General features: G+C 33.8%; 1 protein-coding gene across 10 annotated transcripts in view; it reads left to right on the forward strand.

Moving 5' to 3' along the window:
* The window catches only part of LOC140440065 (uncharacterized), a 145915-nt gene that overhangs the window by 83148 nt on the left and 35923 nt on the right, over positions 1-26844 (forward strand). The window contains exon 1 of one of the 10 annotated variants that reach the window (XM_072530334.1): positions 16911-17310. The exons of the other annotated variants lie outside the window; for them this stretch is intronic. Coding sequence (XP_072386435.1) covers positions 17214-17310 — 97 coding nt within the window. The 5' untranslated portion in view covers positions 16911-17213. Of the gene's footprint in view, positions 1-16910; positions 17311-26844 lie in introns of those variants that run through there. 10 annotated transcript variants of the gene reach the window in all.

Raw genomic sequence — 26844 nt, forward strand, 5'->3', positions numbered from 1 at the left:
GAAGGCCCATGGCCTTAATACTAACTGTTTCCAATTTCTTCTTGTTGGTCGCTTTGTGCTTTCATCTATTTATTCCTAAGGTATTTAGGTATTTCTCAACTTGGTCTTTCCATCTACTTTTTGGTCCTTCCCTTATTCTCTTTATCGTTATTGTCACCATCATCATCATTCTGGTTTTACAACGCTACGTGGACCCTAGCCTCCTCGAACATTTCTCTCCAGTGGTCCCTATCCATTGTCTTTCTCCGCCAAGCACATATTCCACCATTTCTCATGTCTTCGTCGATGTTAACAAGGAACCTTGCTCTGGGTCTTCCTCTCCTTCTCTGACCAGAGGGTCTATAAAAGAGCGTTTTTCTAGCTGGGTTATTTTATTCCATCCGCATTACATGCCCTATCCATCTCAGACGTACTATCTTAATATGGTTTACGATATCTGATTTCTGGTATATTCTATAAAGTTCGAAATATTGTTCTGAAGCTATTTTCTTGTGGCATGTTAGATTAATTACTATTCAGATGGGAATAAGCCACAATTAAAGGTTAAAGTACGTTTATTGACGTTTCAATTTCCAGTTCGGAAATCGTTCTCAAAATACAAACATTAGTAAATTAAACAAATTTTGTTTTTGTTGTTACTTGGTGAACAATTCTTTTAATAATTTAATTTTATCTGACTCATTTATATTGACAATTCAGACATACATTATACATTTTAAAGTAGACGAGTTAAAAATGATATCGCCAATATTGTTGAGTTGCGTTCCTGGAACGACTTTACTTGTAAGATAGTTAATTCGATTACATAAAATCAACTTTAACTTGAGAATATCCGCCAGAAAAAGCATAGCATGTAATTCGTCTTTAAAAAGACAAACACATGCCATGATGACAGTAAAAATCTCCTGTTAGTGATTCCATAGTAAATTATGAGGGAAAAACCGGGAAGAAAACCTCATAATACTATCCCGACATGGTAAGTATTTGGTCGTGCATTTAGTTTACTTTCAATAAACACCAAATTCTGATTTTATATGTTTATTGTATAAAAAACATAAATGATGTATCCTCCATGTGTTATTAACTTACTAATTGGTATTTTCCTTTTAATAACTTCCTTTTAATAACACTTCATTGTCATTCACTGCTCCATAGATTCGCCTTGGTACTTTCTTTTCAAAACATCCGACTATATTCTCATTACTTTTTGTCAAAGTCCAGGTGTCTGAACTATATATTAAGTCTGAGCATATTATTGTTTTGTAAAGTTTTATTTTTGTATATTAGAGCTTATCTCTGCGGTAGGATTATTTTCAGTGTTAAGGAGCGCCCCCAGGTATACAAATTCGTTCACTGCTTCGACGACGTCGTTTTCTATAACGAGCGGTCGTAGGATTTGTTTTTGCGTACTGATTGTTAAGTGTTTCGTTTTATTGGTGTTTATTATTATACCCATTTTTGTAGCTGATTCTTTCAATGCTACATACGCCTCTTGTGCCGCGTTTTCCGGTCTCCCAAACGTATTGATATCATCAGTAATTGCAAGGATTTGCACTAATTTATTATATATTGAACCAATGGTTATGATTTGTGACATAAGTATTACTTTTTCTAGAGCCAGATTAAACAGTATACCATGAGAAAGGGTCTCCCAGATTCACTGGGTGAGGGAGGGAGCGAGGGAGGGAGTTTCACGAGAAAGAGTCACAAGAAAGTTTCCCCTGAATTCGTACTCTACATTCAAAGTTTTCAAAGGTTCGTTTTGTTAAATTTACCAACTGATTTGATCCTTCTGGCTCTTTAATTGTTTTGAACACTTCTCTTATATTCACTGAGTCGTAGGCTACTTTGTGGTTTTTAAATATATAATGAGTATCTATGCCATATTCTAGCAAACTGATGAAGTGTCGATTTACCACTTCTACGGTAGCATAGTACTGTGGAAAATATTTTATAAGCTGCATTTTGAAGCGTAATTCCTCTGTGGTTAGAGCATTAAACGATATCTCCTTTTTTGTGTATGGTGCAAAGTACTCCAATATTCCAATCATTCTCTGTGTCCATATTTCTTTTATAAGCTGCTGTAATGCCATTATGGTATAGTAGTCACCTTCTTTATATAGTTTAACTGTTATCTCTTCCGGGTGATTTGTTTCTGGCTAGTGTTTTAACTGCATATTTAACTTCAAGAATCGCTGGTGGTTCCTCTTCGCTTTCGTCTGTTCCCTTGCCTCATCTCTGTCATCTTTCAGGTTTTCTTGTTCTTCCTCTATATTAAGTGACCTTGGTTAAAATATTTCACCCATTTATTTAATAGATCTTGCCTTGTTGTTAACAGGTCGCCATTCTGACTTCTGCATTGACTTGTGGTTGCCTTGAATTCTTTTCTGTTGATGTTAACTTTCTTATAGAATGGTCTGAAATATTTCTCTCTGTTGAGGTTTTCTATGTATTTAAGTGGTTTCGTTTTTTCTTTTGTGTGTCCTCTTTTCTTCTCTTCTTTTTGTCTACTAATTCTCTACAGTTTTTCTAGTTCGTCGGGTAATCATCGTTGTGTAGGCGTAATTTTTTCTTTTGTTGTATTCTTGCATCCATCGTCAAACCCATAATTTTTACGGGCACAATTTTCTGTTCCTATTTTATATGTCGCTGCTGTTTCAATGTCTTTTATTCTAGTCCAGTAGAAGTCTATATCTGTTTAGCCTTCTTCATTTCCATTTTGATTCCTTACCCTTAGCGATGGTGATGTTTTGCAATTACCGTTCTAAAAGTTTTGCATCTCTCAGCTTTTTGACACTCAATTTTTTTTCTATCCATTTTATTTTCTTTACTGATGTTGGAATTTATACCTCTTAATTTTGAGATTACTCTATAATTTCTGCAGTTTATTACGTCGCTTCTATGCCTTGTTCCATCGTTATTGTTTGTGTTAGAAACTTTGGAAAGAGGTAGTTTTGGTCATACTGATCAAAAGTTCTCATTGTCCGAAGACTCAGAAATCAATAAATTCAAGTTACAGAGGTTTAAAATGTCGGTTTTTACTAAATTTAAATAATACATATTTGTATAATATACAGGGTTTTACTAAATAAGTGCAACAAACTTCAGGGAGTGACTCTGCATGAAAAAAATAATAACATTTTGCTATATAGAATTATTTATTTCTCTGAAACCGGTTGAGATATGCAAATGAAATTCAATGAGGTTTAAGAGGTAGTAATTGCATGTTTTTTACATAGAACTAAGAATTTTATATTCATCATTTGCGCGCATACGGATAATAGTTTCAATTTAAAAAAACTTAGAGACGACTTAGATTTTAAATTAAAAATAATTTTTAAATTCTTTGTTTAATTTGTGACAAAAAATCGTTCTAATTATTGTTATAATAGACGCCGTTTTTATGCAAAAAAAATTTCTTTAATACGTTTTTAAAAACTATTTAATACATTAAGCCCAAACAATAACAGAAAGTACCAATAATAATATTGTAAATAGTTGCAAAGGTACAAAAAATGTTCAAAACGAACCCTTGAAACATGACCATATTCAACTCTTAGCCGCATTGGTTGATTTCTTTATTGGTTGATTTACGTATGTAGAAGTGCTTCGGTTAAAGTGACTGAATCTTTATAAAGAGGAAACTTTGGTCATCAGTGTCATCACTATCAATAGTTCTCAGTCCTTAAGACTCCAAGAAATAATTGCTTCTATTAATTGAGTTATAAAGCTTCAAATTGACGGTTTTTAGTCTATTTTTCAAAATAGTACTTTTACTTATCGTTTTACCATTACTTAGAATCGTGATCTCTTCCAATATTCCTAGCAATTTTCTCCATTGGTCTCTATCTTCTATAGCTGAATTCTTAATTTCGTCGGACCATTTAGTTGGTGATCGTCCTCTTGATCTTCTCCCCGGAACGTTTCCTGCAACAATTAATTTCTCCAAACTATCGTCAACCACGTGACGATAAATTGCAGACATATTTTGGGTAGCGCTTTTTAATTTCGAGTTGATCGAAGCTACTTCTCTGCAAAATTTCAGTCAACTGAACTAAAACCGCTTTTACATAGGAAAAGTGTAGGGATCATTTGTCAAATAGTTAGATCTTTAATTGTTTGTTACTTTATTTATTACTACTACACCTGCGCGCAAAAAATCGACCCACTTGATGAATTGTTATTTATACTTAGTAATTTTATGTTGTGGTACTTTAAATTAAAACAACTAATTGAAAAAATATTGTCTATTATAGAGCTTTTAAAAATAATTGTTTTATGCAAATTGGCACCATCTTGTAAAATTTGCCTACTTCTGTATGGCACAGGAAATGCAGCATACATTGTAATAGGCGTGTTCTATGCAATGTAGACCTCTATGAATTTGTCAGTGGTACTCTTAGTCACTTGTCAAACGTTGACTTTTGTGTACACCTTAAAGTGTAGTTAGTAAATATTTCACGAATGGATACTGTACCAGTGAGGGCAGCCTAGGTAATTGCAATATTACTAGAGCGCTATAGTCACAGGATTGTCGCCGGTTGCCTACTTATAACGCTGTCTGCAGTCTGAAGGGTTTACCGTCAAGCCAGTAGCTACAGTTGACGACCACGTTTGGGTCGACGACGTGTAAAGACAGAAAGAAAGCTCCCAGACGAGCTAACACAGTGCCCAAATTGAACGCATGTCAGAAACAAGCTTGACTTTAGTTTGCCCGAGAACACGTCAATTGGGACCTTGGCCAATGGAGCCGAGTTGTATTCTCTGACGAGAGTCGACTGTACTTGTATAAAAATGGTAGAAGACGAAACGCGTCTATCGGGAGCCCAGATCATGATTTGTCTAGTGCTGCAGTGAGCTATGGAAATGATTTGTCTATTTTTTGAGGTGGTATATCTTTACATGAAAAAACAGAGCTTGTGTTCGTGTCCAGTAGTGGTCGCGGAGGGGGTTTCACAGCGGATCGTTATATAACGGAAATTCTTCAAGACCATGTTATTCCTTAGGCAGGCTGCATAGACGGCGGCTTAATGCAAATATATGATAACGCTGGATATCACACAGCGCTGATTACAAAAGATTACCTGGCCAGTATAACAACAACGGACTGGCTTCAATGAAGTCCGGATATGAATCCCATCGAGCATCTATGAGATGAACGTAAACGTAGGGTTCGGATCCGTAATCCAGCACCACCGACAATGGCGGAGCTAAAAACTGCAACAGATAAAGAGTGGGAAGCTATTCCTCAAGAATCAGTCAGAAACTTAATAAGGTCTTTAAAAAATCGCATGGAAATTGTAATAAAACCCAGAGGAGGAAATACTCAGTATTAATTTTGATTATTTATGTTATGACTTTCATTCATAACATATATTTTCACATACAATTATTTTAAGTTATCTTTGTTACGTTCTTTGCTAACTAACTTTACAAATATTGGTGTCATTACAATAAAAATTACTTCTATTCACATTTTATTTTTAATTTTACGTTAATGCGGATATACATTGGCCAAACAGCGTAGTCAAAAAATATATCTTATTTTACTTTTAAGTCGATTTTTTTTATTGTTAGTGTACTTTGTTATTTTAATTTTACTATTTACAAATTTTTCTACTTGGGACTGATAATTTTTATGTAATATTTTATGCAACTATTTTGCAACTTAACAGCAAGTAATAATTAATACAATACATTTAAATTCATAAACATTTTTTTATTCCATTGTCAAACACGACTGGAATGAATGAACTGGGTAGTTCCGTTTAAAGTTACATTTATTAGTTTTTCTTTTTCCTATTGGGATTTACCATGCAACACTTTTGTGAATTAATGTTTTTGAATAATAACAGAACTAATTTAAAAAAGTCGTAATTTTAAAAAGGTCGTGAAGGCATTTATTTTTACTACTTGGTGATAATGTAGTTACCACGTGGAAAAAAATGCCATTTATGACTCGAAGTTATAAATATAAAGTTTCATTTTAGTCTGGTAAGGTCTATATATCTGTGGTGCTAAGGCAAAACCCGATATGTCAAAAAACTTCATTTTGCAGCAGACGAGTTTAGAAGTCCGAGGTGTTCTTGAAAAAGTAGTTTTGATTTATAGGAACCTAAAAATATTTGGATAATAAGGACATTTTTCAGGTGTTGCCACCTTTAATTTTAATTGTAAAACCAACTTGTCTGTTACGAACATTCCATATCGGTATTACCTGCGTAACTGTTAATAATTGTCAATGTAAATTATTCTGGGTACTTATATTTTGCACAAAAAAAACGTGTTTAGTTTGTTAAGAATTTATTAAAAATATAACACAAAGAATAATTGATGGATTCGACCGTTACTTGATGGAAATTCATTTTATGTAAAAATAAAACACTGAAAACTTTGTTTTCAAAACTTCCACAAAATTTATTACAAAATCTTATCACTACAACTGTTTTGGCTGAGTGCCTTTCTCATGTGATCTATTTTTGGCATGCGGTTACACTTTACAGTCATTAATGAAATAAGTTGAGGAGGAGAGAACTGTTTGTCTCAAGTTGGTCATTCAGAATTATGTCTGTGTTTTTTAATTTGTTAATTTCCATAGATTCTAACACAGATAGCTTAAGGCCTTTATTTTGAATGTGATTAATTTGAAATTCGTCACTAAAAGAATGATTATGATCTAGAAGGTGAAGTGCGTATGTAGAATCTGTTTTTCTATTATTAAAAGCCCTTTTATGTTTTGCTATTCGTTTATTAAAATTTCTACCAGTTTGACCGATGTAAGTTTTTGGGCAGTCGCCACAAAAGCACTTACACACTGGTGTATACAAACTTAAATGTGGCGACTGCACAAAAACTTACATCGGTCAAACTAGTAGAAATTTTAATAATCGAATAGCAGAACATAAAAGGGCTTTCAATAATGGAAAAACAGATTCTACATACGCACTTCACCTTCTAGATCATAATTATTCTTTCAATGACGAATTCCAAATTCTTCACATTCAAAATAAAGGCCTTAAGCTATCTTTGTTAGAATCTATGAAAATTAACAAATTAAAAAACACAGATATAATTCTGAATGACCAACTTAAGACAAACAGTTCTCCCCTCCTCAACTTATTTCATTAAAGACTATAAAGTGTAAACGCATGCCAAAAATCGATCACTAGAGAAAATAACTCTGCGGAAAGAGCTGTAGTGATAAGATTTTATAATAAATATTGTGGAAGTTTTGAAAACAAAGTTTTCAGCGTTTTATTGTTACAAAGAATAATGACAATACTCTTCTTAGTCGTTTTTCTCGCAATCGTCTGCTGGTCACTCGGCTTCATTGGTATTTGTTTCCACTGTTAAATAAAAACTGTGACACTCAGAAGGAATCAATGAAAGAATACTGAGTAGATCCCTTTTCTTAAGAACGTTATTGGTCAGTGGCTCATTATAACATTGGGTCAATATAGGAATAGGTCGTTTTCCCCTCTATAATTTTCTTAAATCAAGTGTTTTAAAGTTTTCTTCGTCCAGTGCTGTTTTGAATAGAGTTAATCTAAAGGGTTTTTCGTACCTAAACCATTTATTTTCAAGCCACTTCACTTTTCTATCGTCGGCGTTTCTTTGTGTTGTGATCCAGAATAACTTTTGAAAATGAGTATATTATGTGATCTTGCTATGATCTTGCATGTGACGAATCACATGCTATGATTTGTCTCATTTATATTTAGGTTAAGTTGATTTTATGTAATCGAATGAACTATCTTACAATAAATTCGTCCCAGGAACGCAACTCTGCAATATTGGCAGTACCATTTTAAAGTTGTCTACTTTAAAAAGTACATATAATATATGTCTGAAGTGTCAATATGAATGAGTCAGATACAATTAAATTATTAAAATTTTTAACGAAGTAAAAAAAACAAAATTTGTTTAATTTATTAATGTTTTGTATTTTAAAATCGATTTTCAAAGTGGAAATCACAACTTCAATATTCTTATTTTAAACTTATTTTCCGACTAATTTAAAATTAAGTTCATTTTATTTACGTTATATTTAATAAAGTGTTCTACTAATGTTGCAAATTTCGTTTTAATGTAGTTTTTGACGTAACGGGCAAAATTTGAAATAGATACTAGCAAAACATAAGTAATACTTTAAATAAACTTAATTTTTCACCAGAACAGAGTTAATAGGGAAAAAATATGGATACCCCAATTTCCCAGCAAAATATTTATTTATTGATATTGTTTAGTTCGTAGTTAAAATTAAGGGTTTGCGGTACTGGAAGTTAGGGATGACAAATAACAGATATCTACATCGCTGAAATAAGTCATTTGAAATAAAAATCTACGTATTTTTTGTAGTTTCACAAGATCCAATGGATATTGTCAAATTTAAATAGCCAACCCTATATATAAGAGTAATGATATTTTATTTTACGCTACTTTTGTCTTTTTACTTTATCTTATCTAGTTATACAGCATTCTAGTCCTCGGTAATCTGCTTATGTAGCTTAATAGCTTTAGATTTTTACAGCCTTGCACCATAGTTACCACAGTTTTTTATTATATTGTTATTGTTTTAATTTTGTTGGTTTCGACAATTTTTATTTTTGATTTCGACATGACTTTAGATTAATTGTTTGTTTATTTTCTTCTAGCTTCAATATAAACCATTAGAAAACATTAGATTATAAAGACTTTTGATCAAATATCTTCCAAATAATAATTTTTGATATTAAAAAATGTACAAATTTTTATTTTGTAAATAAAAAGACTGATCGGAAGATAAAACTTGAGTAATTGACGGTGTAGCGAAAATTTAACCAGTGTTGTTTTATTCAATACCAATAAAATACTAAAAGAAGAATAATATTATAGCGCTAAAATTGAATTATAAATATCCATAACAAACATTTGCTTAAAAACTCATAATCAACTGATGCAGCAAAATTTTTTTATTTCCGTATTGCTAGAATCCAGTAAGAGCCTAAGAATGTATCCATTGAATTCTGACAGGCAACGGTGGGGAAATCTTTTTTGGACATCTACGTCACGGAACAAGACACCATGGCATCTTTCGGCCGAGTAAGTTACTAGGCCATAAGACCCCAGGGTAGTGCCGGATTAACTGTGTTCAGGCTAAAACCTTAACCACCGTTCCAGAGAGGTGGTATTGCCACTCAATGAACAACTAAAATAAAAAAACTAAAAATTTATAAATAACCATACCTATTACCGTAAATTAGAAAATGTTTTAGACGTTAGGCCATAAACTAATAAATAATATTAACCATAAATTTCAGATCCCTGGCCCAATTTCCTACTTTGTCCTCCTGTTCCCTTTTCTTCATCACCCCAAAAATCAGACAAATTACTTCTCTCCAATATTTCTCTCCTCTCTTCGTTATGTTTACAACGTTTCTTTCATCCACCCCGAAACCCATTTGCCTCTCGAAATCTCCCCTCTCATTTGCCCATCTCTGACAGTTAAAAATGTGGACGGGACCGTCCGGTACCCCACAAACAGTACAGTCTCATCATCATCATCCACCCTCAAGAGTCCACTGCTGAACATAGGCCTCTTCCTCATGTTTCCAACCCCGTCTATCTTGCGCCGCTCTCATCCAGTTTTTATTGAGTCTTCTTAAATCGTCAGTCCATCTTGTAGGTAGTCGACCGACGCTTCTCTTGTCTTCCCTTGGCCTCCATTCCAATAACCTCTTTGTCCATCGCCCATCTGTCATTCTGGCTATGTGTCCTGCCCATCTCCATTTTAGTCTGGCTATCTTCTCGATGATGTTAGTCACTCCGGTTCTTCTCCTGATGTCTTCGTTGGTTATTCTGTCTCGCAGCGTTATTCCTAACATGGACCGCTCCATTCTTCTCTGCGTGACTCTCAGTTTGGTAGCTGCTGCTTTTGTTAGGGTAAGTGTTTCTGCTCCGTACGTCAAGACTGGGAGGACGCACTGATCAAATACCTTTCTCTTTAGGCCTGTGGGCAGCTCACTTTTAAAAGTTTCTCTCAGTTTTCCAAATGCTGCCCACCCAAGGCCGATTCTTCTCTTCAGTTCATGAGTCTGGTTATCCCTGCCGATCATAATTTTATGTCCCAGGTATTTATATCCGTACAGTACAGTCTGCCGTGGCAGATTTGCCTATTCTATTTGTGAAGGTGCCAAAACTACCATATCCGGTCAGAAAATGCGTCAGGAAATAGTCTAGTTTCCTGAACTTACATTCCCACCACGGCCTCAAATTGGGAATAAGCTGCTTTGTCCACCTTGCCTTTCCGTTATCATTCGCCCATTCTCTCTGCCACTCTACTATCGTTCTTTCTCTCTCATTTTCATCTATATTTACATCCATCTTCCTCGCATACACTCCCGCTCGCTCTTTGCACAACAAAACAATCGGTATCACCGCTCCAATGACATATAGAGCCTCATTTACTACTGCTCTATATGCGCTAGATACCCTGAGGAGCATTCTCTATCAGTTTAGCGTATTTCGCAGCGTTTAGTACGCTACACCATACGGGGGCAGCGTAGGTTACCACCGACTGGAAAACTCCATTTAACACCTGTCTTTTGGTGCTACCTGGGCCTCCAATGTTTGGCATCAGCCGTATCAACGCCTCCAGATTTCGGTTCGCCTTCTCTACCGTCTTTTGGATGTGTACTCCGAACAACATTTGGACGCCACTAAACGTTGTACAGGTTCAACAGTTTTCAGATAAAAAGTAAGAAGCTTGAGTAAAACACTTCAAAAAAAACGGTAATATTCTGTTTATAAAAATCATATTATGACCACGTTGCCTACGACGTGGTTTTTATAATAAGTAGGAGATACAAATGGCAAACCTGATTTTCTTTTCAGCTAGTATATTATAGTAAGTGTTATGTGATTTCAAGCAAATCTCTCAAATTCTTCAACTAATGCGGTCCTCCTTCTTGTCTTCGTCTGCTGTTTATTTTACTTTTCATTGTAAGTGACCAGATTTCATAGACCAAAACTGCTACCACTTTTTAAATATTTTTTCACAAATTACTTTTACACTGTTTAAATTTGCCGTCACTCGTTTAGTTGTCATGATTGGATATTCTTAATTCCAACGTTAAAAATAGATTCCCACCTTCACCTCCTTTATTTATCCAACATCAAAAATCTCCTTTTCACTCTGTTCAACCTTTTTTACATTTTATACCTTTGACTGCTACATGTCTTTTTGAGGTAACACTTTTGTATTAACCTCTCTATTGATGTTTGGTTTTTCATATCATTCTTTTTAGATGAACTGATGATGCTCTCTGATTAGAGAGCGAAACTTCTTCGAATAAATAGATGAAGTAGCCACCTTCTTTGTCTTATTCTCCACCTTTTGACCGAAAAACCCACCACTCCTCGAGTGATCCTTAATTTATATTGGGTTAACGGTCGTACTCCTTTTCTCGATATATACTCAGTGACATTAGAAGTGTTACACCCATAAGGAATAATTTCTTGAACTTAATTTTTTGGCAACATCGTAGATTTATATCAAGAATGAAACGATAACGTTATCAAGAGTTTTTATTGACAAGTAATCAAAAAAAAATTAATAATGTGTTTGGCGACCCCGCAGCTAAATACACTTCTGTATACGTCTAGGCATTGACAAAATGAGATCATCGATGTCTGCTTGTGGCACCTCGTTCCAAACAACTTGAACTTCATGTACTAACTGTGCCAGAGTCTGTGGAGGAAGGTGCAAAGTGAACAGTCTCCTTCCCATCATATCCCATACATGTTCCATACGATTTAAATCCCGAGCACGTGGCGCCTACGACAAAACATAATGCCAGCTTCTTGGAGAAAGTGTTTATTCAGTGGTTAGTGTCATTCGTACATTTTATCATAAAAAACCTTAACGTAAAGGAAAAATCATACTTATTCGGTTATTTTTTAGTTTAATTTATTAAGTTTAATTAAATATTGTTTTGATTTAACTAAGTTTAAAACAAGTATCCCACCAATTCGACACTGCGATGAAGCCCAAGTAGCACATATTGTAATTTTGTACGAGGAAGGATATGCACAAAAAGGTATCGCACGACGTCTCAGCAGAACTGAATCTATAGTTTCGAATACTCTAAAAAGGTACCGCGAAATAGGAAATTTTGTACGAAGGCCTGGTCAAGGACGCCCAAGGTGCACAACCGCAATTGATGACCATTTTTGGTTCTTAATTCTACACGAAATCGTTCATTGACATCGATGCTCCTCAGAAATGAGCTATTAAATGTTAGACAAGTTAATGTGAGTTCACAATCAGTTAGACGAAGATCAAAAGAAGCAAACTTAAAGCTCAGGTGTCCAGCCAAAGCTTCCACGTCTTCTCCAAAATCATAAAGCTCGTCGTTTGGAATTTGCAAGAACACATATTTAGTGGAATATCAACCACTGGAAAAGCGTTATTTTCATTGACGAGACCAGAATCCTATTATGGAAGCAAGATGGACTAAACTACGTGTACAGAAGAGTTGGAGAACAATTCGCCAGCTGCAGTCTCGTCCAGGCCGTTAGTTTTAGAGTTGATGGCATAATTCTTTGGGAAGGTATTAGTTGGGAGGTACGTACCGCACTTGTTGAAGTGATTGGACAGATGATTGGTGATTCTTACGTTTAAAACATCCTGCAAGATTATGTTTTGTCATATGTTGGTTACATTGGATGTGAAAGATTCACGTTAATGCACGATAATGCTCGACCACATGCCGCTGCCATAGTGAGTAATTATCTTGATGAGGTCCAAATTCGAGGATTAGATTGGCCACCGTTTAGCCCCGATTTAAATCGAATAGAGCACATGTGTGATCACTTAAAACGCAGCATACAACAAAGAAATCCCGTTCCAAATACGATAGAGCAGCTTCGGCTTGCTGCACAGTATTAATGGAATGCAATTTCCCAACGATATGTCCAATATTTACTTGCAAGCATGCTGAGACAGATGCAAGCAGTAATAAGAGCTAGAGGGGGGAATACTCGTTACTGATCATGCACTTCTTTCAGTTAAAACGACTTGTTTAAGCAATTTAAATTATCATTTAAGTTAAGAGTAAAATAACTTTATTTACCTAATATTAAACATTTATTTTTTTCGCAATTTTCTCCACATAAAAACTTGTGCTTAAAACATTGTTAAAATAAATTTTATTTTACAATAAAAGACTTAATTGACCAGATTTATTTTGAAAAAACAAAAATTAGAAAATTCCAAAATATTCGATATTTTTGTCCATGAGTGTATATACAGGGTGAGTCATGAGGAACTTTACATATATATATATATATATATATATATATATATATATATATATATATATATATATATATATATATATATATATTTAGGGATTCTACAGTATTCACTGCCTTCCCTCGCTCAACCGTTTCCATCTCTCTCTGTTGTTCCATTCTCCATCGTTTAGTCCTCTCTTACTTATGGCGTCGTCTACTTCGTTCCTCCAGGATTTTCGGGGTCGTCCTCTTTTCCTCCTTCCTATGGGGCTCCATTCGGTTATTCTTTTTATCCATCTGCTGTCGCTAGCTCTTCTTACATGTCCATACCACTTTAGTCTTTTTTGTTCTATATATGTTAGTATGTCTGTTTCTATTGATGTTCTTTGCTTTATTTCGTCATTACTTCTCCTATCCATTCTTGTTACTCTGCAGCATCTTCGCAGGCATTCCATCTCTGTTGCTATTATCTTACTGCTGTTTTTCTTGTTTATGATCCAATTTTCGGCCCCATATGTCATAATACTTCGCACTAATGTTTTATAAATCTGCGTTTTTGTCTTCATATTTAGGTGTCTATCCCACCACACAACTTTGCATACTTCTACCATATGTAGAGTCCCTCAGGGAGCATATCATGTGGCCACTAAAAAATGTCAACTCCTCTTCTTTATTAATTAACAGGGTGATTTGTGTAATTGACCATTTATTTCATTTTACTGTAGTGTTTATACGGCTTATTTGATTTTTTTAATTTTTGCATGATACAGTACACTACTATCAAGCATTCGACTGGTATTAGCTAAACTAAAAAATTCCAGGACTGGCTTTGGAAAAATTAATTTAGGGATTCGTATTAAATATTACACCCTGTATAATTTTTTTTTAAAATGCAATAAGTGATTTTCAAACTACATAAATAGCCAATGAAAACGACATATGCGGCAATGTTGCATATGTCGCACTTTTATTAAATTTTTAGTGAACTATCAAATCTTACCAAAAATAGAACAACCATAATGAAGTATCAAATTATAAGGTATTTATTTAAACAAATGTTATAAATTTCAAACATTTTAATTAAAATGAGTTCCTACAACATAATCTAATACGTAGAAAATTAACATCTTTACTGTCACTTTGTATTATCTCTACGATAGAATCAATTGTTTTTCAATTTTAAATTTTTACTCATAGATCGTATTGGGGCATTATTTTCGATAAATAATAAATTAAATTGATTAAAAAGTCAAACCTCTTGTATGTGTTAGTTTTTGTTGATTGTAAATGATTAAAATTTTATGTCAAATAATAATACATTGCATCAACTGTACTAAATAAAAATAAATCTAAAAAAGTTTAAAATGAAGGTTGGCGTTGACCGTTTGACGTTTCTTGATATTTTATACCCATTGTCATTATTGTCATTATCAATTGTTATTTATGTGTACAAGAATACATATTTCTTCTGTCATATCTACGTTAAGTACATTGTGTTAGTTTTGGTAGAGCTTTTGTTACTTTCGTTTAAAATGCCACATCAGTTTTCGACCACAGAATATGCAGACATAATATTTGTTTATGGATTCTGTAATGGGAATGGTAGGGCTGCTAGTAGAGAATATCGCAGGAGATTTCCTAATCGTCGAATTCCCAGGCATCCAACATTTGGGTCAGTTTTTAATTATTTGCGAGAAAATGGCACTTTTCCTAGTGGAACAACAGAGCGACATGTAGATGAAGCGCAGGAAGATGACATTATGGACGCCGTTACTATGAACCCTACAATAAGCACTAGACAAGTAAGTCGAGAACTCAATGTTACTTAATCAAAAGTAAGTAGAGTCTTACAAAAAAATAATCTATGCCCATATCACATTCAAATGGTTCAGCGACTACATGCTGGAGATGAGATCGATAGGTTGGAATTTTGTAGATGGATTAACAATAATCGACCAACGCTATACAGGACACTATTTACAGATGAAGCCCAATTTACCAGAGACGGGATAAATAACTCACGAAATTCACATGTGTGGGCAGAAGAAAATCCCCATGCTATTCGAGAACGTCGTTCTCAGTTAAGGTTTTCGGTTAACGTGTGGATTGGTGTCATAAATAACCAATTAGTAGGTCCTCACTTTTTTGATGGTCCTTTAACAGGGCAGGTCTATTTGAACTTTGCGACCGTTGCTATCCGAAGGATGTATTTTCAGCATGATGGGGCAAACCCACACTTTTTACTGGCAGTGAGACAACATCTCAATAATGTTTATGGCAACAGGTGGATAGGACGTGTAGGTCCTATTTCGTACCATATTTGGGGACGATTGAAGCAACTAGTTTACGCGGTGAATATTAATAACCGACAACAATTAATTGATAGAATTATACATTGTTGTAATACTATTAGAAACGATCCCCAGAGTATCCGTAATTCAATACGTCAATTAACAATTGGGCAACAAACATGTGTACAGGCTGCAGGGTTCCATTTCAAAAATCTGTTTTGAATTATTTTTATTTTTTTACCATTATCGTATCTTTTCCAGTTCTAATTTATGGGTTTATCATAACTATGTACATATTTTTAGTTTTTTTTTTAATTGTTCTTCGTTATTGTTAGTAGTTACTGTTTTTTGTTGTGCAGTGACTCAGTTTATCATTTCAATTAAAATGTTTGAAATTTATAACATTTGTTTAAATTAATTACCTTATAATTTGATACTTCATTATGGTTGTTCTATTTTTGGTAAGATTTGATCGTTCACTAAAAATTTAATAAAAGTGCGACAACATTGTCGCATATGTCGTTTTCATTGGCTATTTATGTAGTTTGAAAATCGCTTATTGCATTTTAAAAAAAATTTATACAGGGTGTAATATTTAATACGAATCCCTAAATTAATTTTTCCAAAGTCAGTCCTGGAATTTTTTAGTTTAGCTAATACCAGTCGAATGCTTGATAGTAGTGTACTGTATCATGCAAAAATTAAAAAAATCAAATGCGCCGTATAAACACTACAGTAAAATAAAATAAATGGTCAATTACACAAATCACCCTGTTAATTAATAAAGAAGAGGAGTTGACATTTTTTAGTGGCCACATGATATGCTCCCTGAGGGACTCTACATATGGTAGAAGTATGTAAAGTTCCTCATGACTCACCCTGTATATGTGTGTGTGTGTGTTTAGTATTACTATACTATTTTATTTATCGCAACACCTGATAATCTTAATGCATTGTCTATTTCTAGCAGTTAATGGAATATGCATTACGACTATCTAAATCCAATATTTATTGATTTTGGTATGTTTCCTAGTGGACTTTAGGATTTACCTGTATTTAAATGTTTTTAACGCATCCCATTATACTCATTATGGTTATTATACTAGGATAAAAATATAAAAATATCCATAGTTGTTAACTAGCCAATAATTTACAAGTAACATTTTGTTAAATATTCGATTTGTTAAAATAGTTTTAATGAAAACTATTCCCTTCAAGTCCGATCGATTTTTTAAAATACCTGATTAAAAAATTTAGTGCGTGTTGCTTCATTACTGAATTGAAGTTAGAAATATATTGTACCAAATAACCATTTAGAAATGATAAGATAAGGATTTGTAAGCAATTTTACCGTATAAATTTATTGAATCTGGCATATTAAAACCACTACTGTCAATGGTGTAACGGTTCAAGAACTCTCAAGTATCTTCCGGCTTCAGTGACAAGTGATTTTAGATACAGTTAAGCAAAAATCGATCGAGCGTAGTAGTTCTGCTAAATCGTTTTTATAGATTTTGTCAAAGTAATTGATTAGTACCGGAATTTTATAGACAGTTTCTAACGAAACCAAAGGAATTGTTTATTGTTTTCGTATTGTGGAATTCCATACAGTTTTTTTGTTGTGTTATTAACGGTGAAGAGACAAAAATGACTAGTGCTTTGTTAGCCGGTGTGGGAGCTGGACTTTCCTATGTTGCATGTGTGCTTTGCTGTAAAGGATTGGAAAAATGTAGAAAACATAAAGGTACATAATTTTAAATATATTTCTTGCTTCTACTTTTACTTACTTAAAATTGGTATCATTATATTAAACACGGTTATTGTTATCACATAAGTGGCGTGTAATGTGAAGAAGTAAAGTATAGTAGATACATTTTATGAATTTGAGACAATTTTGGACTAAGAAAGAAAGATTTGACTTAAACAGTCCGCTGTGCTGAGAAAGTTTATAGTAAATTATCCCAATATTTGAAGCGCTGTCGAAGACAAGCAAAACACGGTTTTAACCAATAATGTATTTTACATTAACCCTCAACTGGCGTCTTGATTTAATCTGTTGTTAATTGCGTCCTGTTGTCTACCGGAGCCCATTTTTTTTGAGTTTTTTGTGAAATTAATAAAGATATAATTCATTATTTCGTTATAATTTGTAATTATTCAAGCTGAAATAAAATCATCATCATCATCAATGGCGCTACAACTCTTCGTGAGTCTTTGCCGCGTTCATGTTTTGCTTTCATGTTTTTCGGTCCTGTGCCAGTAATTCCCATTGTCGCACTTCCATTTTCTCTAGATCTACTTTGACTGCTTCTTTCCACCTTTTTCTAGGCAGCCCTACAGACCTTCTTCCCTCTGGTCTTTCCCAGAACACATTGTTTATAAGGCGATTGTCGTTACTGCGTATCACATCTGAGTCTATTGGCCTTTATATATCTGACTAGATTTTCTTTTCCGAATAAAGACTTTAGCTCGTTATTGTATCTGCCCTTCCATTCGTTTGTCACGCTGTCTCTGCAAGGGCCATGTATCATTCGAAGAATTTTACGTTTCCACACCAACAATTTATTTATTTTTCTGTTTGTTAGCGTCCATGTTTCTCTTCCATACGCGACTGCTGGTCGTATTATGGTGTTATATTTTCGGATTTTTGTATCTCGTGAAAGAAGTTTTGACTTCATTAGATGTTGCATTGCAAAGTAAGATCTGTTTCCTGCTATTATTCTCGTTTCAACTTTTCGCTCTAATTTGTTGTCATTTGTGATTGTTGCTCCTAGATATTTAAATTCTTTAACCACTTCGAAGTTGTGATCATTTATAGTAATATTTTGCCTTATTCGCCGTCGTTCTTGTTTTGAGACGACCATGTATTTTGTTTTGTCTTCAATTATTTTTAGACCGATGTTTAATGCAGCTTCTTCAAAGCTCGAGAAAATATCCTTAATTTCTAATGTTGATTGTGCTACTGGGTCTACGTCATCGGCAAAGGCAAGTATGATTTTTGCTCCCCGAGCAGTTATGTCTGGTTTGATTTTTGGATATATTTTTCGCATGACATATTCTAAGGCCAAGTTAAATAACACTGGGGACGACGGATCTCCCTGTCTTAGTCCAGAATTTACGCAGAAAGCATTTGATATTTTTCCCCCTATTCTAACTTGTGCAAAAGTGTTACTTACACACATTTGTGTTACCGCACGTCGTGATTATATTCCCAATACTTTTCAGGCATTTTGTTTTATTGTAAATATTTGATCAATAGTCGATCTGCCAGGTCTGAAACCACACTGGTAGTCATCAACTATTTCTTCAGCGTATGGTACTAATCTTTTTAATAATATCGAAGACAATATTTTTTATATAGTGTTGATTAGTGAGATTCCTCTATAATTCATGCATGATTCCTTTTTTCCTTTCTTGTGTGTTGGTACAATAATACTACCACACCAATCTTTGGGCATTATTTCTTGTTGCCAGGCCATTTCTATTAATTGATGGATTTTACTTATGAGTTCATGACCGCCTGTTTTAATTAGCTCGGCATCAATTTTGTCCAGACCAGGGGATTTATCGTTTTTAAGCGTTCTTATGGCATGCGTAATTTCATCCATGCTTGGTGGGGGTATTTCTAATTTGACCTTTTGATACTCATGTTCTCCGTTGTTTCCACCATTTTCATTGATTTCATCAGTGAAATTTTGGATATTCAGGAGCTCTTCAAAATATTCAGCCCATCTTTCTATTATTTTGTTTTCGGCAGCCAGCATTGGTCCATCTATAATCCACCATATAATAAAATCATGTAAGCCCATTTTCTATTTACTTTTTCTTTTTACTTTCTATACCTACTAAATACCAATGTATTTAGTGGCTCCAAATGCTTAAATCCAGATAGCACTGATGATGGAATAGTTATTCCGAAAATGTTGTGTGATGTAGCCCGATAGGGTTTTTATATAAAGATAACTTATATAAAGGAATTTTTTTAAACAAAAATTTTTGTTATTTGTGGTAGACAGCCAAGTACAGGAATTCAGTTTTCTTGTGAATACTGATACACGACACATTATTTGCTTATGTTTTCTACACTATCTAACTTCTTTAAAATGTCAACTTTATCGTTCACAGCTAGAGTCTCATCTTTTCATTAATTTGATATTTTAAACTAGGTACAGTATTCTCATTTAGAACAGTAGGTTAAGGTGCAGGTCAATATATACATACGCACACCTGAAAAAGTTTGTGGTTAGATTTTTTGATACAACGGACTGCATACGACGATCCGACGATCGTATTGGAAGGAGTAAGAGGAAGCGCGGGCAGACATAGGATATATGTAAAGGATTGGAACTACAATAAATTAACATATGTATAACAAATACATCTTGCAACATCGTACATCAGTCTATTCCTACTGGACAGCCTTGAAGTCAATACACTGCTGAGTTAAGTATTAATGGCTCTAGCAAGGTTATAAGTATTTTTTATTCTAGCATTTAAATAAGTAACACTACATATTACACTATTTTAACCTGCTTTAACTTTTTTCTTAGCTTATAATATTAATTCCAGCTAAACCAAAAGCAGATAAGAAAATAAAAAAGTACTAGCAAAGCCGAACCTGGCAACAACACAGAAATCTGTGTTATAATTCTCATAACCTGCCAATACTAAAAATATTATTTTTTGAATAATCAACGATAAATTTTTACTGCTACGGTTGTCGGTCTTATCAGTTTCTGGTATAACAGAGACAGGACCGGACTCAGTTATTATAATTTATCAATGATATTAATCAATAAAAAAAGATAATGTCACTTGGATCACCTGAACGAGAACTGGACAAACATTCACAGAATTCAGTCTACAATTACTGCATATTATAATAGTCTATAGTGTAACCGTTTCAAAAGATTTAAAAGAAACTCATTATATATTTCGATTATATTTTTTTTTAATAAAACTAATAGCCCCATCTATCTGTCAAGTACCTACCTGTAGTCGACTCAAGGATTCTTCTGTAATTCCCAAATATATCCGGTAGATGAGCATATTTTTCAACTTGTCACTCACGCCCAATTTCCAGATTCAGGCGCCATGACAGCGTTTCGCTCTTTTCTGTTAAGACCGTCCAACCGTTAAGACGTGTTTTATAAAGTGGGTCTCAATTCAGAGGTGAGTTAATACATCCTTTTCTTGTCCATATTTCAGATAGATATTTATCTTTTTAGACCCTTATTGGAGAGGCTATAATGCTGCTATTATATTTCTAATACTCGTCGCAAGATAGTATTGCTATGGAGTTATTCCAGATCATGGCCCAGTAGCAGTATCTTTTTTTGGAATCCCTAACCCCTCTTATCTAGGATGGTGGTGATTTGATATAGTACGTAGCTGAATCAATTTGGTGACTGATTAAATAAGAAGAGAAACAGAGCAGATTAAGGTTGTACCAATTTTTATTATACCTACTTTCAAGACAACAGAAATGATTATGAACTCAAAAAAAATGAAAATATAGTGAAGTGTTCTAATTTAATTTAAAGGTTTATTTTCTTCATTGTTCCTAGTTGATAAATAACTATATTATTTTCAATGTAAACAAATTTCGAAATTTGGGGTTAATATATATATACATTCATTTTCTTTATAACCAATTCTTAATTTAATACGATACAAAGATTTTTTGTTTATGATAATGTTAACATAAAATAATATTTTGGAATCCCTTTGGGATGACGTAACTTTTAATGTTTTCTTTTTGTTCATTGCTAAGAAATAATAAAGAATAGTTTTCTTGTACACTTTCAATAAATCTTAATTTTTTTTTGCTCTTCCCCTTTGAGGATAAACCAGGGGTGGCGTCCAATAATAAATTATAATTTCATATTATCTAATTGTACTTGAATTTAAAATACGATATAGTTTCTATAACCCCGCCCTAATTCTCTTCGACAACGAGCGATTCTGGCCTTGTATATATTATTGTAGCACGGCAAGCGTTACATAAATGGCGCGCCAATCGTGGAGCGTGTATCTTCATTATAAAAACAACGTAATATGTTTATGATTTCTGTTTACATTTCGTATTTTAGACTCAAGTTGTTTGTGTATTTGCTTTTACCCAATTTTTGTTTAATCAGTTTAGAATTTTTTCTGTAAAGTATTTATATGTATTCGTTTTTAATCTTCGTAAAATTGCGTAGAAATATTCTAGTCGTATTTTTAATTTTGTGAAATACATAATACGTATTTGGAATGTTTATTACGTGTGCATTTTAATGGTCGTATTTTGAATGGTAAGAAAATCGTCTGTTTATTCCCCGTCCGCCTAGGTAAACATTCCATAAGTGAAAAATGAATTTTGTTTATTTTAGTGTTTAGATTGAGTGAAACCTTGAAATTATTCCGGCTAATATGTCTCGACAATTTGTATAGTCCTCAATTCTTTTTCCTTTGCAGTTCAGTCTTTTTGTTTATAGGAACCATAATAATTATATTCCTCAATGTGTTTATTTTAAATAAACGAAATGGCTCTTAGCGTTCTGTATTTGAAAAATCAATTAAGTGAATTTTATTTCTTGACCTTGATTCATGGTTTTTATTTGCGGCAAACAACCGGGAATTATACCTATATACAGGCTGTCCCGACCTACGTAATTTTAAAATGTGTTATCTGGATTTTTGCAGAATACTTTTTTGGGTGTTTTTAATATAATATCTGTTATCTGTTAAATTTTCTTTTTAATTTGTCTTTCGTTTATTTTAAAAATTATTTTTTCATAGTTTAACTTTTTCGTACTTTGAAAAGAAAATTTTATTTCCTGAAAAGGAAAATGCTTTCTATAATTTACAGTCCATGGTTCTTTTGTTTTGCATGTATAAGGAAGTAATGATATGACTTCGTTTCTCTCTGCCTAAGGCGTCTTTGTTGAGAATATAGAGCGGAAATATTGTTATTTTCCTTCTGTTATGTTAATTTTATGTCTTTGTGTGGTCAGATGTAGTAGAAGTATGTTTTTGGTACTGGAATTTATTGTTATTTGTGGTTTTACCTTTTTCTTTTCTCGAGATGTCCTGTAGGACGTACAGACACGTGACCTGTATTATTGTATCTTGAGTTATTTGTGTGATGTCAGACTGTTGTATACGCAGCAGCTTTCTTTTTTTTTGTCGTTGACATTTTTGCGGTCTTCTAATAGTTTACTAGACCACGTATATCTTTTTGCTTTGAGACTTTTGGCTAAGGCTCAAAAGCTTTCATTTATTATTTTGTGTTCATGATATGGCACAAGTGAGGTTGAAGTAGTTTGCTGTTGTCTATTGTGACTCTTTGTATAAACAGAGGTGAAACAACCCGCTGCCGCCTATTGTGAATTTATCTTTTATATTTATGTCGACGTTAAGACCACGTTTGTTTAACAATTGAAATAGTTCTGGTACTACCGTAAATGACCCACTGAGAACTAAAAGTTTATATTATTTTGACTCTGTTAGAGTTCTGCTAAAGAATGGTAAACATTTCTTTGTGATTTGTATGACGACCATATTGGATTCAATTAGGTGTCAAAAATGTTTTACTGTTCAACTTTTTTTATTGTTGTGGTGTGTTACATCCAACATCATGATTTTTTATTATTGACGATGGACTGTAATATTTTTCTATTTCTTTGGAAGATTGTAATGATTCTTCCGTTCCTTTTAAGTCTTATCGTAAGTTTTTGTTTCGTGGAAGACTCTTAGGATTTTTTTTTGTTTCTTTTGGAAACAACAGTTTTAGACTAAACTGTTTGTGTATCGATTATGGCTTGTATGCCATATACCCCTTTTCTTTCTGCTTCTCCAAGATTATGTATTAACGGTTTGGATTTATTTTCTTCTTTTGTCCTTCTGGAAGTCTTCTTGCTTGGAAATTTTCTGCTGTGATCAATCACAGAGGATATTCTTATGGAACTATTGGCCATCCTGTCTTTCTTCTTTTGCGTTAGTTTAATTTTCAACCAGTGGTTGGAAATTCATTCATTGCTTGACTGTCATAGTCAACTTTATTATTGTTTGATGCTATTTAGGTTGTCTACCTAGTGGATAACCATAGCGAAACTTGCTAAAGCTACTTAGTAGGCCACCCGCCTTTGTTGAGCTGGAAGCATCCTTCTTTTCGCTTTCAGAAACTTTAACACTGGTCTGTTCCACACTTTTGGTTAGGTTAGAGCCATATTTATAGAAATCTGCCATTGGTCGTTGTGCCTAATAGCCAACGAACTGTACCTGATGTCGATTCATCAAATCGAGCATCCAGTTTAATTTTGCATGTAAATATGTCGTGATTTTTGTTTATTTTTTTGTTTTATTCAGATCTAAAACTTATCTAAGTCAGTGTTTCATCGGATAATTCAGATTTGTCTGAAACCGAATAAATCGGTTTTCTTAAATTTTTAATACCTTTCTTCTAAAATGTTCAGTCCATTCTTAATTTTTAATTTTTTGGTTGATTCCCTTTACGCCTTTGCGTACTTAATCTTTGCTACCTTCTCCAGCGACTATTCAATCCCTCCGTGGCCCGTGTACAGGAAGAGTTGCGCTAACGCGAACTTTATCCTGGAGAGGATTCGTTTCCTTTCCAAATTTTTTTGGCGTGGGGTCAGTACAGCACTGATACCCTAGTATTTAGTACATTGAATACCACTTTGCTTCGGCAAATCTGTCCCTTAGTGCTTCTTTCCCTTCAGGAAGTTGACACGTTTCAATTTTTTTTTTGAGCTGTCTCGACAACCCTTGTTTTATGTCGGTGGTGTTGACTATTAGTCAGGGAGCATCCTGCTATAGTCAAGTGGATTAGTGGACTTATCCCTATTCCAATTAATAATTTTGTGTATCTCAGATGTTGTCGCAAAGAGACGAGCCTCTGGAAGTAGTGTAGGAGACTCCGCACGTCGATCTCCAGAGCAACTCAGTTTGGCTCGCACCCCAGTTCGTTGAACTGTTTTACTTTTTATTATTATAATATTGATCATTTATTGTGTTCAATATGTCTATATATATGTATATATGTCGTATTTCTTTTCGACATAAATTTTATTTTTATCTTATCTTATTCTACTTCGGTATTATTCTCTCTCTAGTTTGTATTGATCGAGATCTTAAGTTTATGCTACCCCGACCAAGAACCTATATTGATTTTAAGGGTGTTTGCAAAATTTAATCTCATTTTATTTTTAGAATGCCTTGGTAGAATGTGATATTTTTATGCTTATGTTAGTTTATATTACAATAAATTGTACATACCTTTAGTTGTCTTCAAGTGGATACAAAATTCAATTTATCTTATTTTACGGATTTATAAATCCAAGTAATTTTTTTTGGTATCTATACCAAAGATATCAAGATTCCTCTGTCTAGTTACCAATGATAGTTCATTATAGTATCTGTTCATTTTGCCTAAGTTTTACTCTTAGTGTGAAGACCTTCGAATTTCGACTCTCTATTCGAAACCCCCCAAAATAATGTTTGAAAAGATTATTGCTGTCTAACATCCTATATTCTGAATGGCCAGACACTGAGGAAGGCTAGGGATGAAGTAAGCGGATTCCCGCTAGTTGACTCGTCGGAATGATAAGCCATTCATAATTTTATTTCAGTAATAAATCTAGAATAACAGCCTCCCGCGTCAGGAAACTTTTTTAGTTCTCCAATACCTGTTTAGTTATGTAATCTAGAATTATTTAGACCCTACCCGAAGTTGACCCTACCTGAAGTTGACCCTACCCGAAGTTGACCTACCAATGTTGTCCCTATTATAGGCGGATGATACACGTTAGTTATCACAAATTCTAGTTGTCATACTAATAACTAAACATCAGCCTTTTTTTGTTTCTAAATATAGATGTGTCTTACAGAAATTCTGATGTCTACCTCTCCCAGTGAACTTATTAAGGCTTGTCTTTGTAGAACTTTAATGTACCCAATTTTGAACTATTAGTAACTCTTTCCTTTTATTTGTGTATTTCTAAATGTGTCTATAATGACGCGCTGCGTTATTACCTTATGTTATTCGTGGATTAAGTCATAGATGAAAGACTCTATGCTTCCGAACAAACGATGACACATTTGTATTTTGTATCTTATGGCGTTAATGATACAATTGTATTATTATTCTTATGTTATTCGTGGATTAAGTCATAGATGAAAGACTCTACGCTTCCGAACAAACGATAACATTATTTTTTTGTGTTTTATTGTGTTAGGTCTCATAACGACTACGCAGTAAATTATCTGTTTTGTATCTTGGTGACAACACTAGTATGTTTTTCTTTATATTACTTATGAAATTTCAAATAATAATATCTTAATTATATTGTTTCGATTGAATGCGAGCATTTGGTCTCAAATAATGATTTGTAGATATGTTTTGTTTTATTCCGCTTTGTTCATGATATTGGTTATAGGTGAAATACCCTATGCATTTTGAGAGTGAGCATGCAATTTTTTTTTGTTTACATTTTTATAGTTGAGTCATAAATATTCTATGCGTTCTGTTTCGCTTTGTTCTGAAATCTTTGAGTTGTTCCCACGTGAGTTGTGAAAGAAGGATTCTGTGAGTCCAGATTGTAGCTACATTTGTCCATTCTGTTTGTCTTACCTCTCCGTATATCTATTCCCACTTTTGAAAAGGTTAGTATGGTGTGCCACCATGCCTAGTCCGATTCCACGCTGGTACCCAGTTGAAATCGTGGGGAGGGCTGTGTAACCGTTTCAAAAGATTTAAAAGAAACTCATTATATATTTCGATTATATTTTTTTTTAATAAAACTAATAGCCCCATCTATCTGTCAAGTACCTACCTGTAGTCGACTCAAGGATTCTTCTGTAATTCCCAAATATATCCGGTAGATGAGCATATTTTTCAACTTGTCACTCACGCCCAATTTCCAGATTCAGGCGCCATGACAGCGTTTCGCTCTTTTCTGTTAAGACCGTCCAACCGTTAAGACGTGTTTTATAAAGTGGGTCTCAATTCAGAGGTGAGTTAATACATCCTTTTCTTGTCCATATTTCAGATAGATATTTATCTTTTTAGACCCTTATTGGAGAGGCTATAATGCTGCTATTATATTTCTAATACTCGTCGCAAGATAGTATTGCTATGGAGTTATTCCAGATCATGGCCCAGTAGCAGTATCTTTTTTTGGAATCCCTAACCCCTCTTATCTAGGATGGTGGTGATTTGATATAGTACGTAGCTGAATCAATTTGGTGACTGATTAAATAAGAAGAGAAACAG

Source organism: Diabrotica undecimpunctata, chromosome 4 (assembly GCF_040954645.1).
Source record: "Diabrotica undecimpunctata isolate CICGRU chromosome 4, icDiaUnde3, whole genome shotgun sequence".
Taxonomy (NCBI): domain Eukaryota; kingdom Metazoa; phylum Arthropoda; class Insecta; order Coleoptera; family Chrysomelidae; genus Diabrotica; species Diabrotica undecimpunctata.